The sequence below is a fragment of the Henckelia pumila genome, chromosome 1, assembly GCF_033568475.1.
Source record: "Henckelia pumila isolate YLH828 chromosome 1, ASM3356847v2, whole genome shotgun sequence".
In the NCBI taxonomy this organism is placed as follows: domain Eukaryota; kingdom Viridiplantae; phylum Streptophyta; class Magnoliopsida; order Lamiales; family Gesneriaceae; genus Henckelia; species Henckelia pumila.
Window position 1 is genome coordinate 76145629 of NC_133120.1, and position 19959 is coordinate 76165587.

Genomic DNA, 19959 nt, shown 5'->3' on the forward strand with positions numbered 1-19959 from the left:
CTGGCTGCTTATTTCTCTGTCAAAGACATGTGATCTCTCTCTTATTTTTTGGGTGTTGAAGTCCCACCTTCGTCCCGTGGTCTTATGCTCTCTCAACGACGTAATGTTCTTGACATTTTGGAGCGGTTCAATATGCAATCTTTCAAACCTGTGACCACGCCTATTGCCACTACTGGCTCATTGTCTTTGCATGATGGTGCTCCTGCCTCTGATCCCACTCGATATCGACAAGCTGTTGGCAGTCTTCAGTATCTTTTGGTCATTCGTTCTAATGTCGCCTTTGTCGTCAACCGCTTATCTCAGTTTATGCATTCTCCATCTGAACTTCATTGGGACACTATCTTCACGGCACCATTGATTATGGTTTACACCTGCGTCTATCTGTTGATCCCTCTCTTCATGGTTTCACTGATGCGGATTGGGGTGGTAATCCTGATGACCGTTGCTCTACTGAGGCTTACGCTATTTTCTATGGGTCCAATCCGATTTTCTGGAGCTCTAAGAAACAAAAGTCTATAGATCATTCATCCACTGAAACGGAATATAGGGCTGTTGCTTCAGGTGCGGCAGAAATTTCGTGGCTTTGCTCTCTGCTGGCCGAACTTGGTCTTAATTCCTCATCTATTCCTACTTTGTACAGTGACAATATTGGCACGACTTATCTTTGTGCTAATCCAGTCTTTCATTCAAGGATGAAGCATATTGCTTTGGACTACCATTTTATACGTGAACTAGTTCAATCCAAGAAATTACGAGTTTCACATGTTTCTTCTACTGATCAGCTTGCGGATGCCTTGACAAAACCACTGTCTACTTCTCGTCTAAAGAGTTTAATTTCAAGATTGGTGTTTCTTCTGCGCATCCATCTTGAGGGGGCATATTAGTAGAAGATTGTGTGAATATTTTCTGTTATTTATTTAGATTTTATCCTTGTATATTTCAGTTTATACTAGGAACTTATATTATGCTTATCTAATGTGTTAGGAAAATCTTCAATTATATATATATATATATCTTTTGATTAATAATATTATTCACTTTCAAACTCTCATACCTCCTAGTCTTCTTACCTCTATTTTTATTAAGAAATTTTTATTTGTTAAAAATAATTTTAACATTCTGCCCTTTTGTAATTTAGTCAAAATCTCTTGGAGTCCTACTAATTTTTTAAATATTGGTTTTTTATTTAATAATTTAATTTTTTGTAAAAAAATTGTAAATCCACTCGATCCACATATACTTAAATAAAAATTGTTTTACTATTAATATTTATGTTAATAGTATTTTTAAAAATAACAATAATAAAATTTTGCCTCTTCAATGAAATTTTCAAGCTCCGTTCATAGGTTTCTCACCATAATTTTTTTTTTTATCACAGATGTAATTTTTGTTAATGAAAATTTAAGAAGTGTTTATTAGAAGCTCTTCCAAACACTAAATCCAAATTCTTGAATCCGTTCGCGATTTCATTTTAATAATATTACCAGCAGAAATACTTCTTGTTGTTTCATTGTCTTGCATGGGTTGTACACATATTCATATTGTTAATTGGTAATTATTATGTTGTCTCTAATCAATTGGTAGATTTTGTAATTTTAAAGTACTTAGCTTTTATTAATTAGAATTAAAAGTTCCATAATTGTTTTTTTAATGCTGAAATAATTAAGCAACGAATATGTCTCGATTCAATTTCAGAGGATGTTTGGCTAATTTTATTAAAAATAGCTTATAAGCTGTTAGAACTTATTTTAAAAATAAGTTGTTGAAGTGGTTGGGTAAACTTATTTTAAATAACTTAAATATGTTGATATGTTTAGTATTATAAGATATTTTTATCGTCAAAATTACAAAAAAGAGTATAATTCTATGAAAATAATGTTTAGAGTTATACATATACTAAAATATTTTTAGAATAGACCTATATTAAAAAAATAAAATTGTTTTAATATTTTACTTTAGAAAAATTTATGTGATTTGAAATTTTTTAAAATAATATTTAATATTTAATGAGTGAAAGATATGATGGAGATTTATTCAAATATTCAAGGATATTTTAGAAAGATAAAATATTAAAATAATATCTTTTTGAAAAAAGTATATCCCTACTTTTTTAAAAACAGTTTATAAGCTGTCAAATAACTTATTTTAAAAGCTTATAAGATATTTTTAAAATTTTTTACCAAACAAATTTGTGGATCTTATAAGTTATTTTGAAGAGCTTATAATCTCAATATATCTTTTGCCTCAATATATCTTTTGCATGACGGATGGCTGATATATGATATGATGATATTAAATCAACAAACCTTAACACATACACGGCGGGATTCCGCACTATACTTTGGATCAAAGTATCTGCGTGTCTCCATCAAGCCTTTCCACGTAGGACCCTAAACGTTGTCGTACACCATACATCACACACGGAAACACCAAATTACCACTGTATTGTCAATTAATCCTTTTCTTTTTTCTGAAGAAATTAAAATACATATTTTTTTACTACTATTGTTCATGGAGTAAAAAGGAAAATTTCATGTTTTAAAAAAGGAAAATTTTAGGCATAGAAATAATGCAATATAACAAGACATTATTTGGTTCGTAGGAGTCAACACATGCCAATATATATGAAAAAAATAATTATTTATAATTGTAAAATTTGAACACCGATGGAACAAAAATGTACAATGAACTAATATTTTATAATTCTCATCAAATGATGTTGATTTATTTTCCAATGAATGAATTATATTATATATAATGAAATATTGTTTTGAATATTTTTGAAAAATACACTCATAAATGTATTCTATTTAAATCTGCCAAAAATTTAATACCCCAATAAACAATTTGCGGTACTTCCTTTCCACGGTAAGTCGGTAACTTGCACCTCATGTACAAATTAGACAGCTGGATGTACAATCCGGAATTAAATTTTCTGCTTGCTGAGAATATATTTGAATCAGATCATCACAGTATCAGCGAGACGGATGTACAGTAATACATCTTAAATAACAAATAATAATTTTCATAAATTATATCAAATAAGATATTTATATAAGTTTTCTTCAAAAAAAAAAAAAAAAGATATTTATATAAGTGATTATTATAATTTTTCCGCAACCCACAGCCCACAGGCCACAGTACACGACAGTTATGCTCCCAAATCTTTCCCCCACCCCACCACCCATGCCATGCGGCCACCCCAAGTCGTATAAATATTTTTAGCCGGATTTCGTAACGGTCATATTACCGTCTCTCTCTCTCTCTCTCCCCAAAACCACTCATTAATCCTACTCTACTTTCTCTCTCTACTCAATTCCCCATCTCACACACGCTTCCTGCACCGGAATCAGCTGTGTTTCTGTTGAAACTAGGGTTCGGAAGGGGTGTGAGGTTTCCCGGACGATGTGTAATGGTAACCGCCGTAACATCGAATCCTAAGCTACGTTCCTCGGAGAACGAGAAGCGGCCGCCGTTGCTTCCCTCGGATTCTGACAATGCGCCGCCGCGGCGTCCCAAAGGACGGGAAGTTAGCTCCCGCTACCTGTCTCTCTCGATTTCGTCTTTCAACTCTTCCAATTCCTCCAACACCACTTCTTCATCTAACACCTCGGGATCATGGTCTTCCTCGATTTCTTCGAGGAGATCGCAGTCTCCCATGGTCAGCAGCAGAGCTGCGGTCACGACGCCGAAGAGCTCCGTTAAGGACAGGGCGGTGTCTGCGGAGAGGCGGCGACCGGTGGTTGCGGCAGCGGCGACACCGTCTAATGCGGAGAGGATGTTAATGGCGTCCAGGCGTAGCTTATCGGTGTCATTTCAGGGTGAGTCGTATTCATTGCCTGTGAGTAAGGCGAAGCCGCCTCCAACCTCGGTGGGAACCACCGGCGGTTTGAGGAAAGGTACTCCGGAGCGGAGGAAAGCGGGGGTCACACCACTTAGAGATAGACGAGAGAGGGACGTAGAGAATTCGAGGCCGAGTGAAAAGCCGAAGCAGCTATGGCCGGGTAGATTACGTGTGGAGAATTCGAGTTTTCTGAGTCGGAGTTTAGATTACGGTTCTGAGAGAGCGAAGTTGAGTGAGTCGGGGGCTGGGTTCAAGGAATTGAGAAAATCTGTGGCTGATCCATTGCGTTCAGATTGTGAGAGTGTCTCATCGGAGAGTAGTGCTGGTGGGAGTACGATTCGGGTGAGAGGAGAGCCGCGTGGAATTGTTGTCCCAGCAAACTTTTGGCAAGAGGCAAATACATTGTGCCATAAAGTACAAGATCCTGCATCACCTGTATCAAATAATGCTTTTAACAGAGCAGCTGGTTCCTCAAAACTAAGCGTTGCAAAGAAATTTCTAAACGACAGTCCGGTATCATCCCCCCGGGGCATTTTTTCCGGTAAGGGATTATCTCCTCTTCGAGCGGGGGCAAGGGCGGCATCACCAAGCAAGGGCTTGGGTTCATCAACTGGTAGTCTACTGAGGGGTATGGCTAGTCCTACAAGATGTAGAAGTGGAATGGGTATTTCTGTGAATGATGACAAACCCTGCTCTACGCCATGGATGTTGAGTTCCGCTGCTGATCTCGGGAGAGGGAAGTCTTGGGAGAATCGAATTGATGATGCCCACGAGCTGAGATTACTGTATAACCGTCAGTTACAGTGGCGATTAGCAAATGCAAGGCTAGAGAACACCCTTTTGGTACAAAAACATACGGCAGAGGTACCAATTTGTCCCAAATTTTTTGAATTATGATTGAGTTACCACTTACCAGTGCAAATTAGTGATCAATTAGTCTGATGAAAGAAGCCAGAGTATTTTTATGCTTAAGAAGTAAATATAGCCAGTGACTTCATACTTGCTATTTCAAACAGAAGTTTATCATGTTGCTAGCAGCAAAGTCATCTTTGATTACCTTCGAGTGAACATTCAAAATGTAATTCTTTGAAGAAATTATACAATAGCTAATTTATGTTGTTTTATGTGATACCAGTTAAAACTACTTGTGTAGCTTATTGTTCCATAACTGGCACATGTACTGGTAAAAGGAAGGATAAAAATATGTTGGGTCATTTATATTAGAGGCACTTTTCGTCTTAATGTCGAAGTTTAGGTATATTGATTTGAATAAAAAGAGCTCTTTTTATGAAAAATATATGTCTGCATGTATTTGCATCTATATTCATCTTTAATATTAAAGAGCTGCCCAACTGAAGCTCGTAGTGCCCAAAGTTTGCGAAAAGTTCTTTTTCACCTTTTCCTAAATAATCCACTCTTGCACATGAGACTCATTGCACACGTTAATTTACTTTCAATTATGATATGGAGTGATGCTTTTAACGCACGACGACAAGAAACCTGATTGTGCTATTTTTTTATTTGTAATTGTTACTTAATGTCGTGATGCCTCACCCTACCGAAATCCCAAACAATGTGACCAATCTGTTACTCACCATGGACTTATCTTAGTTAGCAAGTGAAGATGAATATTTTAAATTTGGATATCACACTTGTAAACTTCTTAGACATTGGTTAAATTGTAACATACTTAACAAAGCTAAGATATTTGAATTTTGTGAATGAGGTCTCCTTGCCGGCAAAATGGCTAAGACGAATCAGCGAATGATATGGAGCCTAAACATGCTAATAGACCAATGTTAAATAAATATAACAATTTTATAAATAATTCTGAAAGAGTAGATTCCTCGCAACCGATAGAGAAAGATAGAGAAAACTAAGGAGAACTCTGAATTCTTTACGGTTTAGAAAAACTTCCAAATTGTTTTAAATACCATTTAAAACAAATCATACAAATTTCTATGTTCTAGCCAAACCCTCGAGCCGTAGTCTTTAGACTCCTGACACTTATCTTTCTTCTTAGGCTCCTTAACTAAATTTGCCTTCTCGACTGCTCATCTAAAATATTAAATATATATTTCATGGCTAATGGTGTGTTACCAACTCAGCACGCACAATTATCAGATAATAACAGATATAATACGGACATTTTACTGCATTGTATGATTTGCAGAAACGAGTCGAACAGAAAGGAAATAGGTCTGTTATCTTAGGTTGGAACATACATTAACCTGTCATTGGGCTCGGAGCTCCTTTTTCACGTACTTAATTTATCTTGCTTGGTTACCACAATGTTTCTTGTTATTAGAACTAGGGTTTAAAGCACAATGATACTTCAAAATTTAAAATGTATTCTTTACAATGTCTCATCTGGAACAAAGAGTGGCTATAATCGTAAAGAAATATACATTTTGAAAGTTATTTCACAGCCCTTGATGTAGAACTTTTGCGGAAACTTAAGTGCCAGCTAGTATTCTTTATTTGGGTAAAGTATGTTCATCCCGCCATATTACTTGAAGTTCATCGTTGAAATGGAAAGATGACTTATACTGCCCCTCTGATGAGAAATCATCTCTGTCTCTTCAATTTCTACTTTAAGAAGTGCTTAATAAAAATGTTACCATTTTCCTTCAATTGTATACACGTCTAGTATTAAATTTCAAATTTTCTGTATTTAACTACATATTAAATGAAAGATGGTAATTTTGTTGAAAGGAACCATAGTAATATTTTGTGAAATGCAGGCTTGGAAATGAACATTTTTTTAATTCAATAGACCTACTCGATGTCAATTTGAATTGAAACAAATATGGTGTACACATTAGGTGTTTAAAAAAGTTACAGGTATCTGACTGCTGGTCTGTGAGCTGTGGTTTCTGGTTGATTTGAAGTGCCTCTCAGATGAAATTTTGCTATGAATAACATTTTGCACTTGGAAATAGTTGTCATTTAACTTTATTCTTAATGATTGTTGATGGTGCACAAGTTCATAATTGCTCTGTCTGCTAACATGTGGCCTTTTAGTTGAATGATAGATTTGTCACCGCAATTAACTGATGCTTAACTTTACAAGCATTATCCTATTTACCTGACACAAGATTTTGTGCGCTTTTATTTGTTACTTGTTGGTTTCTTTTATTAGATTATGAAAAAATTGTTTTCACTTGTATCCTTTCTTTACTTGCCCAGAGAAACCTTTACAATGCTTGGGTGAGTACCTCAAAATTGCGGCTCTCTGTTAAGTCCAAGAGAATTGAGCTACTATTGTTGAGACATAATCTGAAGATTTATTCTATCTTCAAGGAACAGGTCAGACTTTATTCTTTCGTGTAGTTACTTGTCCCAGGACTATTTCAGAGGTTGGCATTAAAATGTGTTTGCTATTCAGATTCTTTTCGGCGAGTGGTTTTCTGTGGAAAATCATTTTTTAACATCTTGTCCTTTCTATGAATTCTGAAAACCACAATGTTTAAGGTCTAAGTTAATATGTTCATCAAATTTTCAAATTAGTTTCCATGAGATGATTTTTGGAGTCAAATTTGTATTTGATCATGTTGCAAATATCATCTTTCAGTCCTTTCATTGTGTGAAATGACTCCACGTGTATTCTTTTTATCTTGTGATGAGTATTCAAGAGTTGTGGTTTGCCGAAACCATGTTTTCGCATTCATGAATTTGTTGATGACAGGAGCCACACTTGGAGAACTGGTGTCTGTTCGAGAGAGATCACCTGAATTCAGTGTCTGGTGCTATTGTTGCGTTGGAAGCTAGCACCATCCGTCTCCCTGTTGTTGGTGGAGTGAGGGTGTGTTTGTCTTTCCCAATTAGTAACAATAAATTTGTTTAAAAACAAAAACAAAAAACAATAAATTTGGTGCCTTGTGCAAATTTATCATTATGGAATGTTTTTTTTTGAGCAAATCATTATGGAATGTTGCGGGGCCTTATCACCCAGTTATTTTCAACATGTTCAGGCGGATGTTCACAGGGTGCGAGAGGCTATCGCTTCAGCTGTTGACCTTATGCAAGCAATGGCGTCTTCAATACAGCCTTCACTATCACAAGTAATTTATTAATTTTGAAACAATACCATTACAGTAACTTTGCAGCCATATGCCAGGCTTCTTCGGGAAGTTATTAACTGGTCTTCAAATTATTTTTGTAACATGTTGTTTTCGAAATTATATGTATCAATTTTTTCTTGGTTACTGCAGTAATTTGTGATAGAACAATGTGTGTTTTGCTTTTAAAGTTTTTGTGGAGTGTATTCTCTGGAAACGCCTTTTCACTGGAAATAACCTTTTGCGTTCACAGGTGGAGCAGATGAACTCACTGGTCTCAGAACTTTCTAATCTAAGCGCGAGGGAACGCAGTTTACTCCAGGAATGCGAAGAATTTTTATCAACAACCTTCATACCCTTGCAGGTGAACAAAATTCCCTCACTCAAACAATCAACACAAAATCAGTTTTCAAATTAAGTCTCTGTTTACTCGTTTTTTAAGCAAGTGTCTGGGTGGTTTCCTCATGACGCTTCGTGGGAACTATACCAAGAGATATTTGGTTCATTGGTTAATCTTAGGTCTTCCACATACAAATTTTTTTGTTTGTATTTATAGGAAAAGAAAAGAGAATTCCTTTTTTTAAAAAAAATGTACTGCAGCCTCATTATTGAATCCCCTGCAGTTGCTTTAAAGTTATTTGGCCTCACTCAGTATTTGGCGACAGAGGCCAAAATTGGGCCGGTTCACAATCAAATTTACACGGAAAAATAAGTCGGTCAGACTCCGGTGAGCTGATCGACAGATTCTCAATTGTTTATTTTTTTAATTTATTTTTGTCTTTCACTAATTTTTCTGAAAAAAATTAAAATATTTTCCCGGATTTGTTATATACTGCAATAATTTGGGGAAAGAATCTCCCCTTCCACTCAGTCCAAACAAAAGTTTTCTTGCATTTTAACGCTGAGTTATCATCCCAGGTGATGCATTGTCACCTGAAGACAAATGCATTGCAAGTTCAACATTTACCTAAGTCGACAAGCTTGACAAGTAAAGTATGAACAGATTGACCTCTTTTTAATTGCTCACACGAAGCGCTAACATCAGAGGTGGTGGCCACAACAACTATGGTAAACTGTTGTTCTTTTTTTTAAAGATCGCTCTAGATGCCTGTTTTCTTCATGATTAGTAGAAATTAGCAGCTCCAATAGGTTAAATTTTTGTGGGATAAAAAATGGTAGGACAAGTTCTTTGATCAGTCCTCTAGATTGTATATATTTCATGTAAATGTTTCTAGTTTAAATTTCTATCATACAGATATTCTAAAGTAGCCTCTTACTTGAATACCATATCTGATATGATCAAACCGTGTCTGTGCAGTATAATTAGTCACCATATGGTGTGAAAGATGAGATTCAACATCTTTATATCATCCCGCATTTGGCTTAAGTATTACAATAATTAGAGTTTAAAAAAAAACTGTTTTATTCTTATCTTTCAACTTATCAATTTATCTTACTAGTCGGGCAATGCCCAAAGAGACTACCAATTAATTGCATGTCGGTATATGAAATTTACATGAGATTCAGGGAAAATTTTATGCTGGCAAACGGGCAGTGTCTGTCTGCCAGAATCAACGGCCCTAGATGATGTGCAGATCAATCTGGGCCATTGATCTGCCCTTGGGTAGCCAACCCTAAGGGTAGCATAGACAGATCAATCTGATTTGGACCAATCACAACCTGCCACGTTACTCATGACCCCATGGATAGTATCGACTCAACCTTCATTTGAATCATACGTGGTATTATGTTTCATCTTATATAGGCTGGACTATTGTAGTATGAAATTGATATCTCATCGGTCACTCTATATTATATCACTCACTCACCTCAATTGAATATTAGACTACTTGAGAAAGTTCCATCTATCGTGTCGTTCGGTGCGTGGCACCATGTGGTCCATTTCGGATCTCTTTACTTCGTTAATTTCTATCTTTTTTTCCATCGCGATTATGGATTTATTTTATTTAATACAAAACCATGAATGTTATGTTGAGACCAATGTCGTTGTAATGATGCGCCATTTGTGTAAGATAAACATGCTCTAATGGTTGAACAATCATCATAAAAATGACCCTACAAAACGGTTGAAGGATGCAAGTGTGACACATGCGTGCATTTAAACAGGAAATGGGATATGCTGATTGATTCAACCGCTAATATTATTTTAACTTCAATAAATTATGAGAAAGAGGAGAGCCAGCCATTTGTCCTAGGCCAACTTTCGGTATCTATCCCCATATCCACGTCAAAATTTTATATATGTCGATTCAAAGATGCTCCGTGTTGGATTATGTTAGCATTTGTAAATTCTTTACCTATGGAATTTTAGTAAAATAAGGTAATAAAGACGTCTCATTTGGTGACAACATTGGTTCGGAATATTTGGACTTCCAAAAAAATATATATATTAAAGAGAATGATTCATCTACCCACATTCCCATATTATAATGTAATAAAATAGTGGGTCATCGTTTATGACTTGTAATCTATCTTAAATCAAGGTCACAAATTTGTGATGAGATATCTAGTTCAAAATCTAATAATAATAGACTAATTGCGGGTTATTATATATTGAATGAATCATTGAGGCTGTTGATATCACAAATATAAGCCCATATATAGTGAGTCAATTTTCGCATATCGCACACTGGATTTCCAAGAAATTCATTTTAATTTCTATCGTAATTTGGTATTTGCCTTTCCATTAATATCGGAAACATATTAGACCATAAGATTTTGCTTTCACATATACACATTGAAATTCCAAGTAATTCATTCTAAATTCGATAATTCGATCATAATTTTCTATTCGTCTTTCTATTTCAAAATAAAATCAATGTTTGAACAGTGTTTCGAAATAGAAAGACGAATAGAAAATTATGATCGAATTTAGAATAAATTACTTGGAAATTCAATGTGTATATGTGAAAGCGAACTCTTATGGTCTAATATGTTTCCGATATTAATTGAAAGGCAAATAACTTTAAAGCATTGCCTAATTTTATGTGATTGTTTATGCATTATTATTCAACATTTTATAACCACTCTTCAAACATTCTTTCGCTCTAAACCATAATCTTGTGCCTAATTTTTACTAACTCTAAATAATTTTATACCTATTTACATTTTAAAACGTCGCATACCGTTGGATGACGGGTCATTCACCACTTACCGTCTAAACATTTTTTTTAAAAATATCAAATTCCTCTTATTTCAATATTTTTTCTTTATCATTTCAAATTAAAAAATCGATGTTATATTCATGTTCTTTATCCAACACAAATCAATAGAAAAATATGTTAAATAATATTTTTTTAAAAATTTTAAAACATATATTATACATTAATATAGAGGATAACCTAAAAAAATTTTCAAGGACGACCGATTAACATAACAATACCCAGTGAATAATCGAGATTATAAGCAACCACATAACGATACTAACCGATGTTTTTTAGAATAATACCTATTTTTTAAATTTTATTTTGTCTAATTTGATGTTTTATTTGCATCACGTACTTTTAATTTATGATTGTCCCACATTAATTACTAACATACAATATATATTTTTCGTTGGATCGTGATATTCAAAAAATCAATTATTATATAATAAATTATTTCATTTGATCATCTCACAGAACAAAAACACTTGAATAATGGGTATTAAATATAATATATTATCTTACCAAAAAAAACGAAAATAAGAAATCATCTACTAAAAGCCTATGTACAACAATGAATTTCCTTCAATCAACCAAAAAAATCAATAAAAACAATGAATTCCCAACATCAATTTCCTAATTTTGATTTTGTTCAAAAGATTTCGAGTTTCGTCGCCAGCGAGAGACGCGATTTCTTGGCAGGGTGTGGGCTTTCGACCTCCTCTTCAACGCCGGCGCCAAATCCCGGCCAGAAATTCGGCAAAGCCGGCAGGTTCAAGTCAAAGTCCCTGTGTGAAACGGTGGACCCCACACCCTCCGAAGACGTCACCGCGCTGTTCCCGGCACCGACGTTGCCTTCGTAGTGGCGGCGCTTGTGGCCTCCCAAGGCCTGCCCTGTGGGGAAGCGCCTGTGACAGACGGAGCACTCGTGGGTCTTCCCGCTCAGTGTCGTAGCAGACGTAGTAGTGGATGTCGTGGCGGCGGAGTTGGAGGTGGCAGAGTGCTCATCTCCGCCGCCAAGCTTGCGGTGGCTGGCCTTGTGTCCACCCAAAGCTTGGTAGGATCCAAACGCCTTGTTACAAACAGAGCACTTGTAGAGTAACTTAGCCGAGTCCACCGCAACCGGAGGCGGCGGGGTTCTGGTCCGAGTTCTTGAATCCTTATCCACCATCATCAGTGACGCGGAGGCTCCGCCGCCGCCGCCGCCGCGAGCGAGCATGATAAGACACAGAGCCAAGTACTCTTCCTCGGTGGGTACTTCCCGATCAGCTTCAACGCTTCGTGGACGCTTGGATCGCTTGCCTTTCGTCCAAGAATCAAGATACATCAAACTAGCATGATCATTCTCGTACAAAAACGAAGGCGTAGGCGTACTAGTCGGCGAGTTCAAAGCTTCAAGGGCCATTTTTCACAAGAAAAAACAGAAGAAGACTTAATTAGCTTGTTATTACAGAAGAAGAGATGAATATACAAAGTGTGAAGTGGTATAATTGGGTTTTTATACAAAGGAAGAAGATTAGTAGCGGTGGGAAAGGGCAAAGGAAGCTGCGTGACAAGTGTGAGGAAAAGAAGAGGTCCACTCATGACTCAACTTCGCAGCCAAAGTTCAAGTAAAAGTCGATCGGATATAGTACACGTTTGAATGTGATTATATTTCATTAAATTAGAATATAATATAATTTTTAGGTTGGGAGGCCAAGTGGATTAGTTGTGTGGGAGCCAACGGAGCAAGTAAAGAAGTAGTAGTGTAGTACTGGCATGGGTGGGTGGTGGCGGCAACATCGACTCGGTCCAAGTCAAACCTTCTACGCGGCTGCCGCAATATATATAGCTAAGCTAGCTAATACAATTCCAATTTGCAAATGACGATATCACATTCACATGCGTTGAATGAGGATGATATATATGAATATGAATATGAATATGAATATGAATATGAATATGATCGAGTCTATCTTTGTATTCTGTCTGTTGGATATGTTAGTACACACTCATTCACTAAAACTAAAATTTGATGGTTTACTTATATTCAAATCAAAAATAAAAACAAACCAAGTTACAAGCAAATTTTTCCCAGCATGCGACATTAGGTTGTAAGCGGGAAATTCTGTTATCTGGCATCGGTCAATTATTATTTTTTAAAAAATTGTCCTTCATTAGTGTATTTGAATTTTGAAATACCTTACAGTATCTAAAAAAAAAAAAAAAAAACTCTACAGGAGGTAGGGTGAACATTATTTTGGTTAAACCAAATTAATCGATCGAACCGAATGAATTCGGAAATTCGGTTTTAGTGTTAGAAAATTTCGGTTAATTCGGTTCGGTTTTGATTTTCGTCAAATAAAATTCGGTTAACTGAATTATAAATAAATAAATTTTTAAATTTTTATTAAGCTTTACATATAATTTATGATATGTTTTTAATGTGTTTTTATTTATTGTACTTAATTTTTGTTATTTTATATTTTTTAAGCTTAATGTGTTTTATTATGATAAAAATATCATATTTCAATAATTAATTTTATAAAATTTTATTTTTTAATTTTATTTTGTAATAAAATCGGTTAATTCGGTGACCAACCGAATTAATCGATTTTAATTTGGTTTGGTTAAATCGATTTTAGCATAAATTCGATTCGGTTAGCTTAAAAAAATTCGGTCAATTCGGTTCGATTTTTGACCAAATTAACCGAATGTTCACAACTAAGAGGAGGTCATTTTTTAAAAAAAAAAAACAGTTGACCAGATCCATTTTTTCAAATATTCGTTAGTAGCTTTGAGTTTAAGTGATCTTTATTGAGGGCATTTATTTAAATTTTACTTGATCAGTAGCGTCTATTTTTAACTTAAGTTGGTGTCTTGTGAGACGATTTTAAGGATTTTTATCTTTGAGATGTGTCAAACTCACTCATATTTACAATAAAGAGTTATATCTTAGGCATAAAAAGTAATACAATATCACTGGTGACCCAATTAGAATATATGTCTCACAAAAGATACCCGTGAGATCGTCTTACAAGAGTTTTATATTTTAACTTTATCTTAGTCATATTTGAGTTAAAATCAATTCGCAATCTTATTTATTATGACGTAATCGACTAGCATTCGATGATTGTATCTAAGTTAGATTAGCAAACAAAAATGGATTGTTCATGAAGTTGTGGTTGATGAGATGCTATCATTAGGGATGGGTAATAGGTCATTTGTATATCCAAAGTTTATATCTTAATGCATGAGTACTATTAATGTTGCTAGTGTTAATACGACAAAACATGAGTTATACTAGTACTATTTTTAAGATATTTTGAACTCAATCGGAGTTTGGTTAGCCTATGTCCAATAAAAAGAGAATGTTAGCTCACAAGGGGGTGTTTAAGTTGAAGTTGTAGGTGAGCATTTACTCAGAAGTGAGGAGTTTGATTTCTCCTATCAACACTTTTTTGGACTAGCATATTGCACACGGCTCGCTTAGTGCGATTTACCTCGCTAGCTTGGTTTGCAGGCTATTGCATTAGTGCGAGACTTTATGAGTGGACGACACCAGGAGATAGCGGTGACAAGTTCACACGTTATAAAATAAATAAATAACTAAAGAATATTTCTAAATAACAGAGCCGGAATTTATAATTATCCGAATCTAGCTCACCTATGACCAAGTTGCCTAACTTTTTACTATTGATAAGGAGTAAATCAAGTCGGCTATCGGATTGTTACTGTACTTTGTATTCATGAACCTACACCAACTGTCTCGATGACTTGAACCAATATCTTTGATCAATCCAATTTGGACAACATAAATAATACAACTAACTGAAGATGTAATATTCAAATAATTATTCAATAAATTAAATGTGTATCAATTCTTCTGTTCAAAAGTCAAATTAAATTAGTCACTCGTTTGCCTTTTTGAATTGGCACAAAATTTGAGAGACATAATTATAAAAGTAAAAAATTGGAACATAAAAGTTGACTCTTCGAAGGGGACTATAACTCATGGCATTTAGAGTCTTTCTTAATGATGATGATTATGGGTTTCTCTAAATAATAATAATAATAAAAGAATAGTTTAAATTAAATCAATGTATACTCCACGAATTCATGATAAAATTACTCTTTTGACCTGCTTGAAATGAAAAATCAGATAATAAAGAACAAATTAAGAGCACCTAAACACAGAAAATTCAAAAGGTTGATCTCTTCACTCGTCCACTTCGGTATAATAACGCAGTAGTTTTCGATTTTGACTATGTTGGGATCCTCAAATCTGACTTCTAGCAATTTGACTTTGACTTTTTAAAATTTATACCATTCCAGACCTTCGCATACCGCATACAACTTTTTCAATATATATTTTTTATTATTATATTTTACAAAACTTCCAATTTTGAAAGTGTTATTTTCTTTTGCTCCAACACATCCTTAATTCAGGACTCATACAAGCAATTGTTTCTCTCAAGCATTAGAGAATAAATTTCACCGAAAACCAAAAATGTATATGAAATGTTACACGTCCACAAGAAATTTCAAACATTTGATCATTCATTAGGATATAATGTTCCTTTCTTAAAACAAAAACTCCTACGATGGTATCACGAGTCAATGTTATGAGACGTGTCTCTTAATTAGGTCACTCATAAAAAAAACATGTCAACGAAATGTAAAAACTGTCGTAGAATAATGACAGAATATAAGTGTCCGTCATTAATTAACGACGAATTCAAATTTTCGTCGTTAATTAATGACATACATAACATTTTTGTCGTAAAACAAAATTAACGACAAAGTTTTGTTATCTGTCGTTACATTATGACAATTCTATAATTTTCGTCGTTGAATCCAATTTATCTTGTAGTGTTTGTTTTTATACAAAAATTATTACTTTTTATTGTAAACATGAATATGACTGATTTCTCTCATGATTAATAATCCATAAGATCGTCTCACAAAAAACATACTATTTTTTAAATTACATATGAGTGATGTTTTTTCCGATACTATTTGATGTCACAACATCATAAATCCAGTAACAAATCGACGATATAAAAGGTTGTCCAAATTGTGATTTTATCGTTGAGTATGAGAAAATATTAGTCAAACCCCCAAATTTTTTTTTTTGAAACCACCCCAAATTTTTTTTAGGAGCATAACTAAAGAGTTGAATTAAGATAGAGTTGGTTGAAATATTAATTACCTAATTAATGACTCCATGTATTTAGTTTCTTAAACAAAAAAAATAAGAAGAGATATTTTGTGTACTTACATTTGTAATTGATTTTGACGGGTTAGCTGATTATAACAAATTGGAAAATAAATTTTTAAGTAAATAGAATTGTAACCAATTAGTTTAATTGACTTGACAGACTAATACGAAAATGATAGTTCGTAATCCCAATTTCCTATAAGCCCATTTCCAAGGCAGAATACTTATTTAAAATTTTAAATTATTAAGGTCCATTATGGTGACCATGAGAAAGTCCAAGTCCACTAAACTTGAGGCCCAGGCCCGCAATACTCGCCAAAATCTATAAATTGATCTACCTCCTAAACATAAGCTCTTATTTTGCTCCAAAGGCAGTTTTTTTATTTCTCGAATTTGGGTGTTGTTGATTTGAGCGTGGAAGGATCTAAAAGTAGGCCATGGATCCACAATATTTTTTTTAAGGTTCATAGGAACGACGCACTTGGATCTAACTTTGGTTTCACCTGAATTAGGACTATTTTATTTGGCTTTATCAAAAACCATCTTTGCAAAATAAGAAAACTAACGAAAAATACATAGAAAATAGTGATGCAAAATGTTAATTGTAGTTTCGATGAGATTGATAATTCTGATGAGATTTGTTTATCAGAGCTAAATATATAATTCGATGGGATTAATGTTTCTAAAATGATCCATAAAGGAGCAGATTGCATAGTGTTAGATACTTAGAAAATTAAATCTCCATGATGCATGATTAGATTTAGGTTGTAATTGGATGAAATGATTTTAAATTCATGACATTTAAATATGTTTTTGTTGTTTAGAAAAATATAATCATAAACTTTAAATTCTTCATTTCAAGTTATACAGTATTGCATGTTAATTACGATGAATTTCAAGTTCTTCAATAACGTTATTCGAAATCCTAGGGGTCTCAAAAGTGAATCCAACCAACCAATCTGACACGAGTCGACCCGAAAAATATCAGGTTATGGTTGAGGGTTTTTTGGTTCGGATCGAGTCGGGTTGGACCCATCGGATTCGGGTCAGCCCGAAATAACCCGAAACTTTTTTTTATTATATTTATATAAAATTAAGAAAAAATTTGATACATTTTTATATATCGTATGTTTGAAATTTTTTTATTGTAGGTTGATATAATAGATTTTCATCATTTAATGTTTATTTTGTAAAATTTTATTTTTTAAAATAATTTTTTTTTACATTAAGTATACTTTAAATTTTCTATCACTAGACTTTCAAATTTTAATTATATATAAGATTAAAAGTTTGTATTATGTGTTCAAATTAAATATTACTATTATTATTGTGTGTTTTAAATTTTATTTACTTATTTTGTTAAAAAAATTTAAAAATAAAAAATAAAATCGGGTTGCTTCGGATTGATCGGGTTAGTCGATTAGGGTTCAGGTTCAGGTTGGACATTTTCGGGTTGATTGGGGTTCGGGTTGAAATTTTTTTGTAGTATATTGCGCCAACCCGACCCACACAATTTGATACCCCTACAAAATTCATTCTACTTTATCGAGCGACCACAGACTATAGTTTATGCGGAGCTAGCTGCGATTGAGGGAGGACTCATATCTGCTTGAGGACGTCATCTTCGACGTCATCTTATCACTTCAGATTTTCTCCTTACCGTGCAAACAGTGACGAGGTTAGAAGATGATCTTAGCTATTCTGGAGCACTAGCTATTGATATTAGGAATTTTATTGTCGCAAGATGGTGCTACTTCTTTACGTGATGTTCGTAGGTCGGCGAATAATGTTGTTCACTCGCTTGCTTCTTTTGCTATTTCCTCCCCTGTCCCTTGATGATTTTAATAATACGAGATCTTCTATTTAAAAAAAAATTAAGACCTGAATTTAAGATTCAATAATTGTTATCCTTGTTAACAATAAAACCATAATCGCCCCCAAGGGGTTGTCTTAGTTGGTGGAGTAGGTAAATATTTTGCCAGAGATCATGAGTTTGATTCCCTATCAATTTTTTGGACTAGCCTGTTGTACATGTCTTACCTAGTGCAGTGTGGTTTACCTGATTAGTGTATTTTACAGGCTATTGCGTTAGTGTTAGGATTCACCCAGTACGCATCGAAAGGTTGTGAAATCTTTTCGTCCAAATACAACCTTACATCATTTTCAATTCTAAAAACGTAAATTTGAAAGTTCATGGGTTTGAAATATTTTTGCCCAAATACAACTTTATGTAGTTTTCAATTCTAAAAAATGAGCCAAATCTGTAATACTTAAAATAGCTGGCCCAATTTTCTGTCCACCGGAATCGTTTTCAATGGACCACTTGTGAATTTCTAACTAAAAGGGACACCGAAATTAATTTATATAATGATTTTCTCGTCTGTGTAACATGCATTTTTTTTTTTTTCTATGGCAATTCGAAAAGGCATGAGTGAAGAATAAAGGTTGTATAAATCTATAAATAACCTATACAAGGTAAATCTCACCAAGAGTCTGCCAACTCTCATATAAAGAAAAAAAGTTCCATCTGTCTAAAACATTTATAAACCAAACAAACTTTTTGCACTACTATGGCCTATGGGTGATTTGAGTTACAATTTACAAATACGTATTTCATGTCCTATTTATTTAAGTTACATTTCTTTTTTCATTGGTCTTAATTATATAGTCTTATTTTTATTTTTTTAAGCTTAGTCTAATTTTCATATTTAGTACTATATTTACTGCTATTGGACTGACTTACCCATGTTAAGATCTTATTAACTATTTGTATAATTTTTTTATCCAATTTAAATCTTCGTTAAATAAGTGCAAATTAGGAAATTGATTTACAAAATGTACATTTCCAATTTTTTTTTTAATCCATTTGAAAATACACAAAAAATTAAATAAGTGAGACGAAAAGAGTAATTGAGATAGCTGGACGGAATAAAGAGAGAGGTAAGACTAAGCTTTAGTATTTCAAAAGTTTAGCCCAATGCTTATTTATTTATTTTTTTAGCCAAATCTAATATCAATTTTGTTAGATAAATTTTTTATTCGATTTAAAAAATTAAAAATTATTACTTTCAGAAAAAAAAAACTCCAATGAGATTGTTTTATGATTTAATTTTGTGAGACAACTTTTCTATTTAACCTGACTATAAAAAACTATTAATTTTCATAGTAAATATGGATCGGGTCGACTTGTCTCACGATCTATTTCTGTGAAACTATCTCACGGAAGATCTTGTAGTTAGTTTTTATATCAAAATTATACTTTCACTGTATATACTAGTACACTGAGCACATGCGTTGCATGTGCATAAAATATATATTATTTGAAATTAACTATTATTTTATAATCTTGAATTTAATTATAATTTTTGTTTAAATGTTAGGATAATGTGATAGTGGTTAGGATAATGAGGATAGTGGAACAAAATGTGGGAAGCTTTTGAATAAGAAATTTACTTTTTTGGACCTCTATTATTAAACATCTTAGAAGAATGATAAAGAGTAAATTTGAAAATACATTAAAATGATCAAATATAATTTTTTTTATGAAATTTATGTATTATAATATAATAAAGATAGTAAAAATAAGTTGAATCTACTCGTTTCTAAACAAAAAACATACTAATTTTAAAATGGGACGAAGGTACTTTCATGACCACATCATAAAAATATAAAGATAAATAAAAAATAAAA

General features: G+C 33.6%; 2 protein-coding genes across 2 annotated transcripts; one reads left to right on the forward strand and one right to left on the reverse strand.

The window, feature by feature from the left end:
• The first annotated feature begins 3141 nt into the window (after positions 1 to 3141).
• On the forward strand, positions 3142 to 10114 carry LOC140880028 (QWRF motif-containing protein 2-like). The gene is made up of 6 exons (XM_073284080.1): positions 3142 to 4708; positions 7034 to 7153; positions 7533 to 7649; positions 7819 to 7908; positions 8159 to 8269; positions 8824 to 10114. The coding sequence occupies exons 1-6, from the start codon at positions 3413 to 3415 to the stop codon at positions 8902 to 8904; spliced, it is 1815 nt and encodes a 604-aa protein (XP_073140181.1). The 5' UTR covers positions 3142 to 3412; the 3' UTR covers positions 8905 to 10114.
• A 1378-nt stretch (positions 10115 to 11492) lies between these two features.
• On the reverse strand, positions 11493 to 12542 carry LOC140890284 (zinc finger protein ZAT10-like). Its single transcript, XM_073298048.1, has one exon. The coding sequence runs from the start codon at positions 12472 to 12474 to the stop codon at positions 11722 to 11724; it is 753 nt and encodes a 250-aa protein (XP_073154149.1). The 5' UTR covers positions 12475 to 12542; the 3' UTR covers positions 11493 to 11721.
• Between the last annotated feature and the right edge of the window lie 7417 nt (positions 12543 to 19959).

Excerpts from the sequence above, each read along its gene's own strand:
- LOC140880028 (XM_073284080.1), top strand. The coding sequence starts at position 3,413 with ATGGTAACCGCCGTAACATCGAATCCTAAGCTACGTTCCTCGGAGAAC. Across the intron at positions 7,154-7,532 it reads ATTCTATCTTCAAGGAACAG|GAGCCACACTTGGAGAACTG; the intron begins GTCAGACTTTAT and ends TGTTGATGACAG. Across the intron at positions 7,909-8,158 it reads TACAGCCTTCACTATCACAA|GTGGAGCAGATGAACTCACT; the intron begins GTAATTTATTAA and ends TTGCGTTCACAG.
- LOC140890284 (XM_073298048.1), bottom strand. The coding sequence starts at position 12,474 with ATGGCCCTTGAAGCTTTGAACTCGCCGACTAGTACGCCTACGCCTTCG.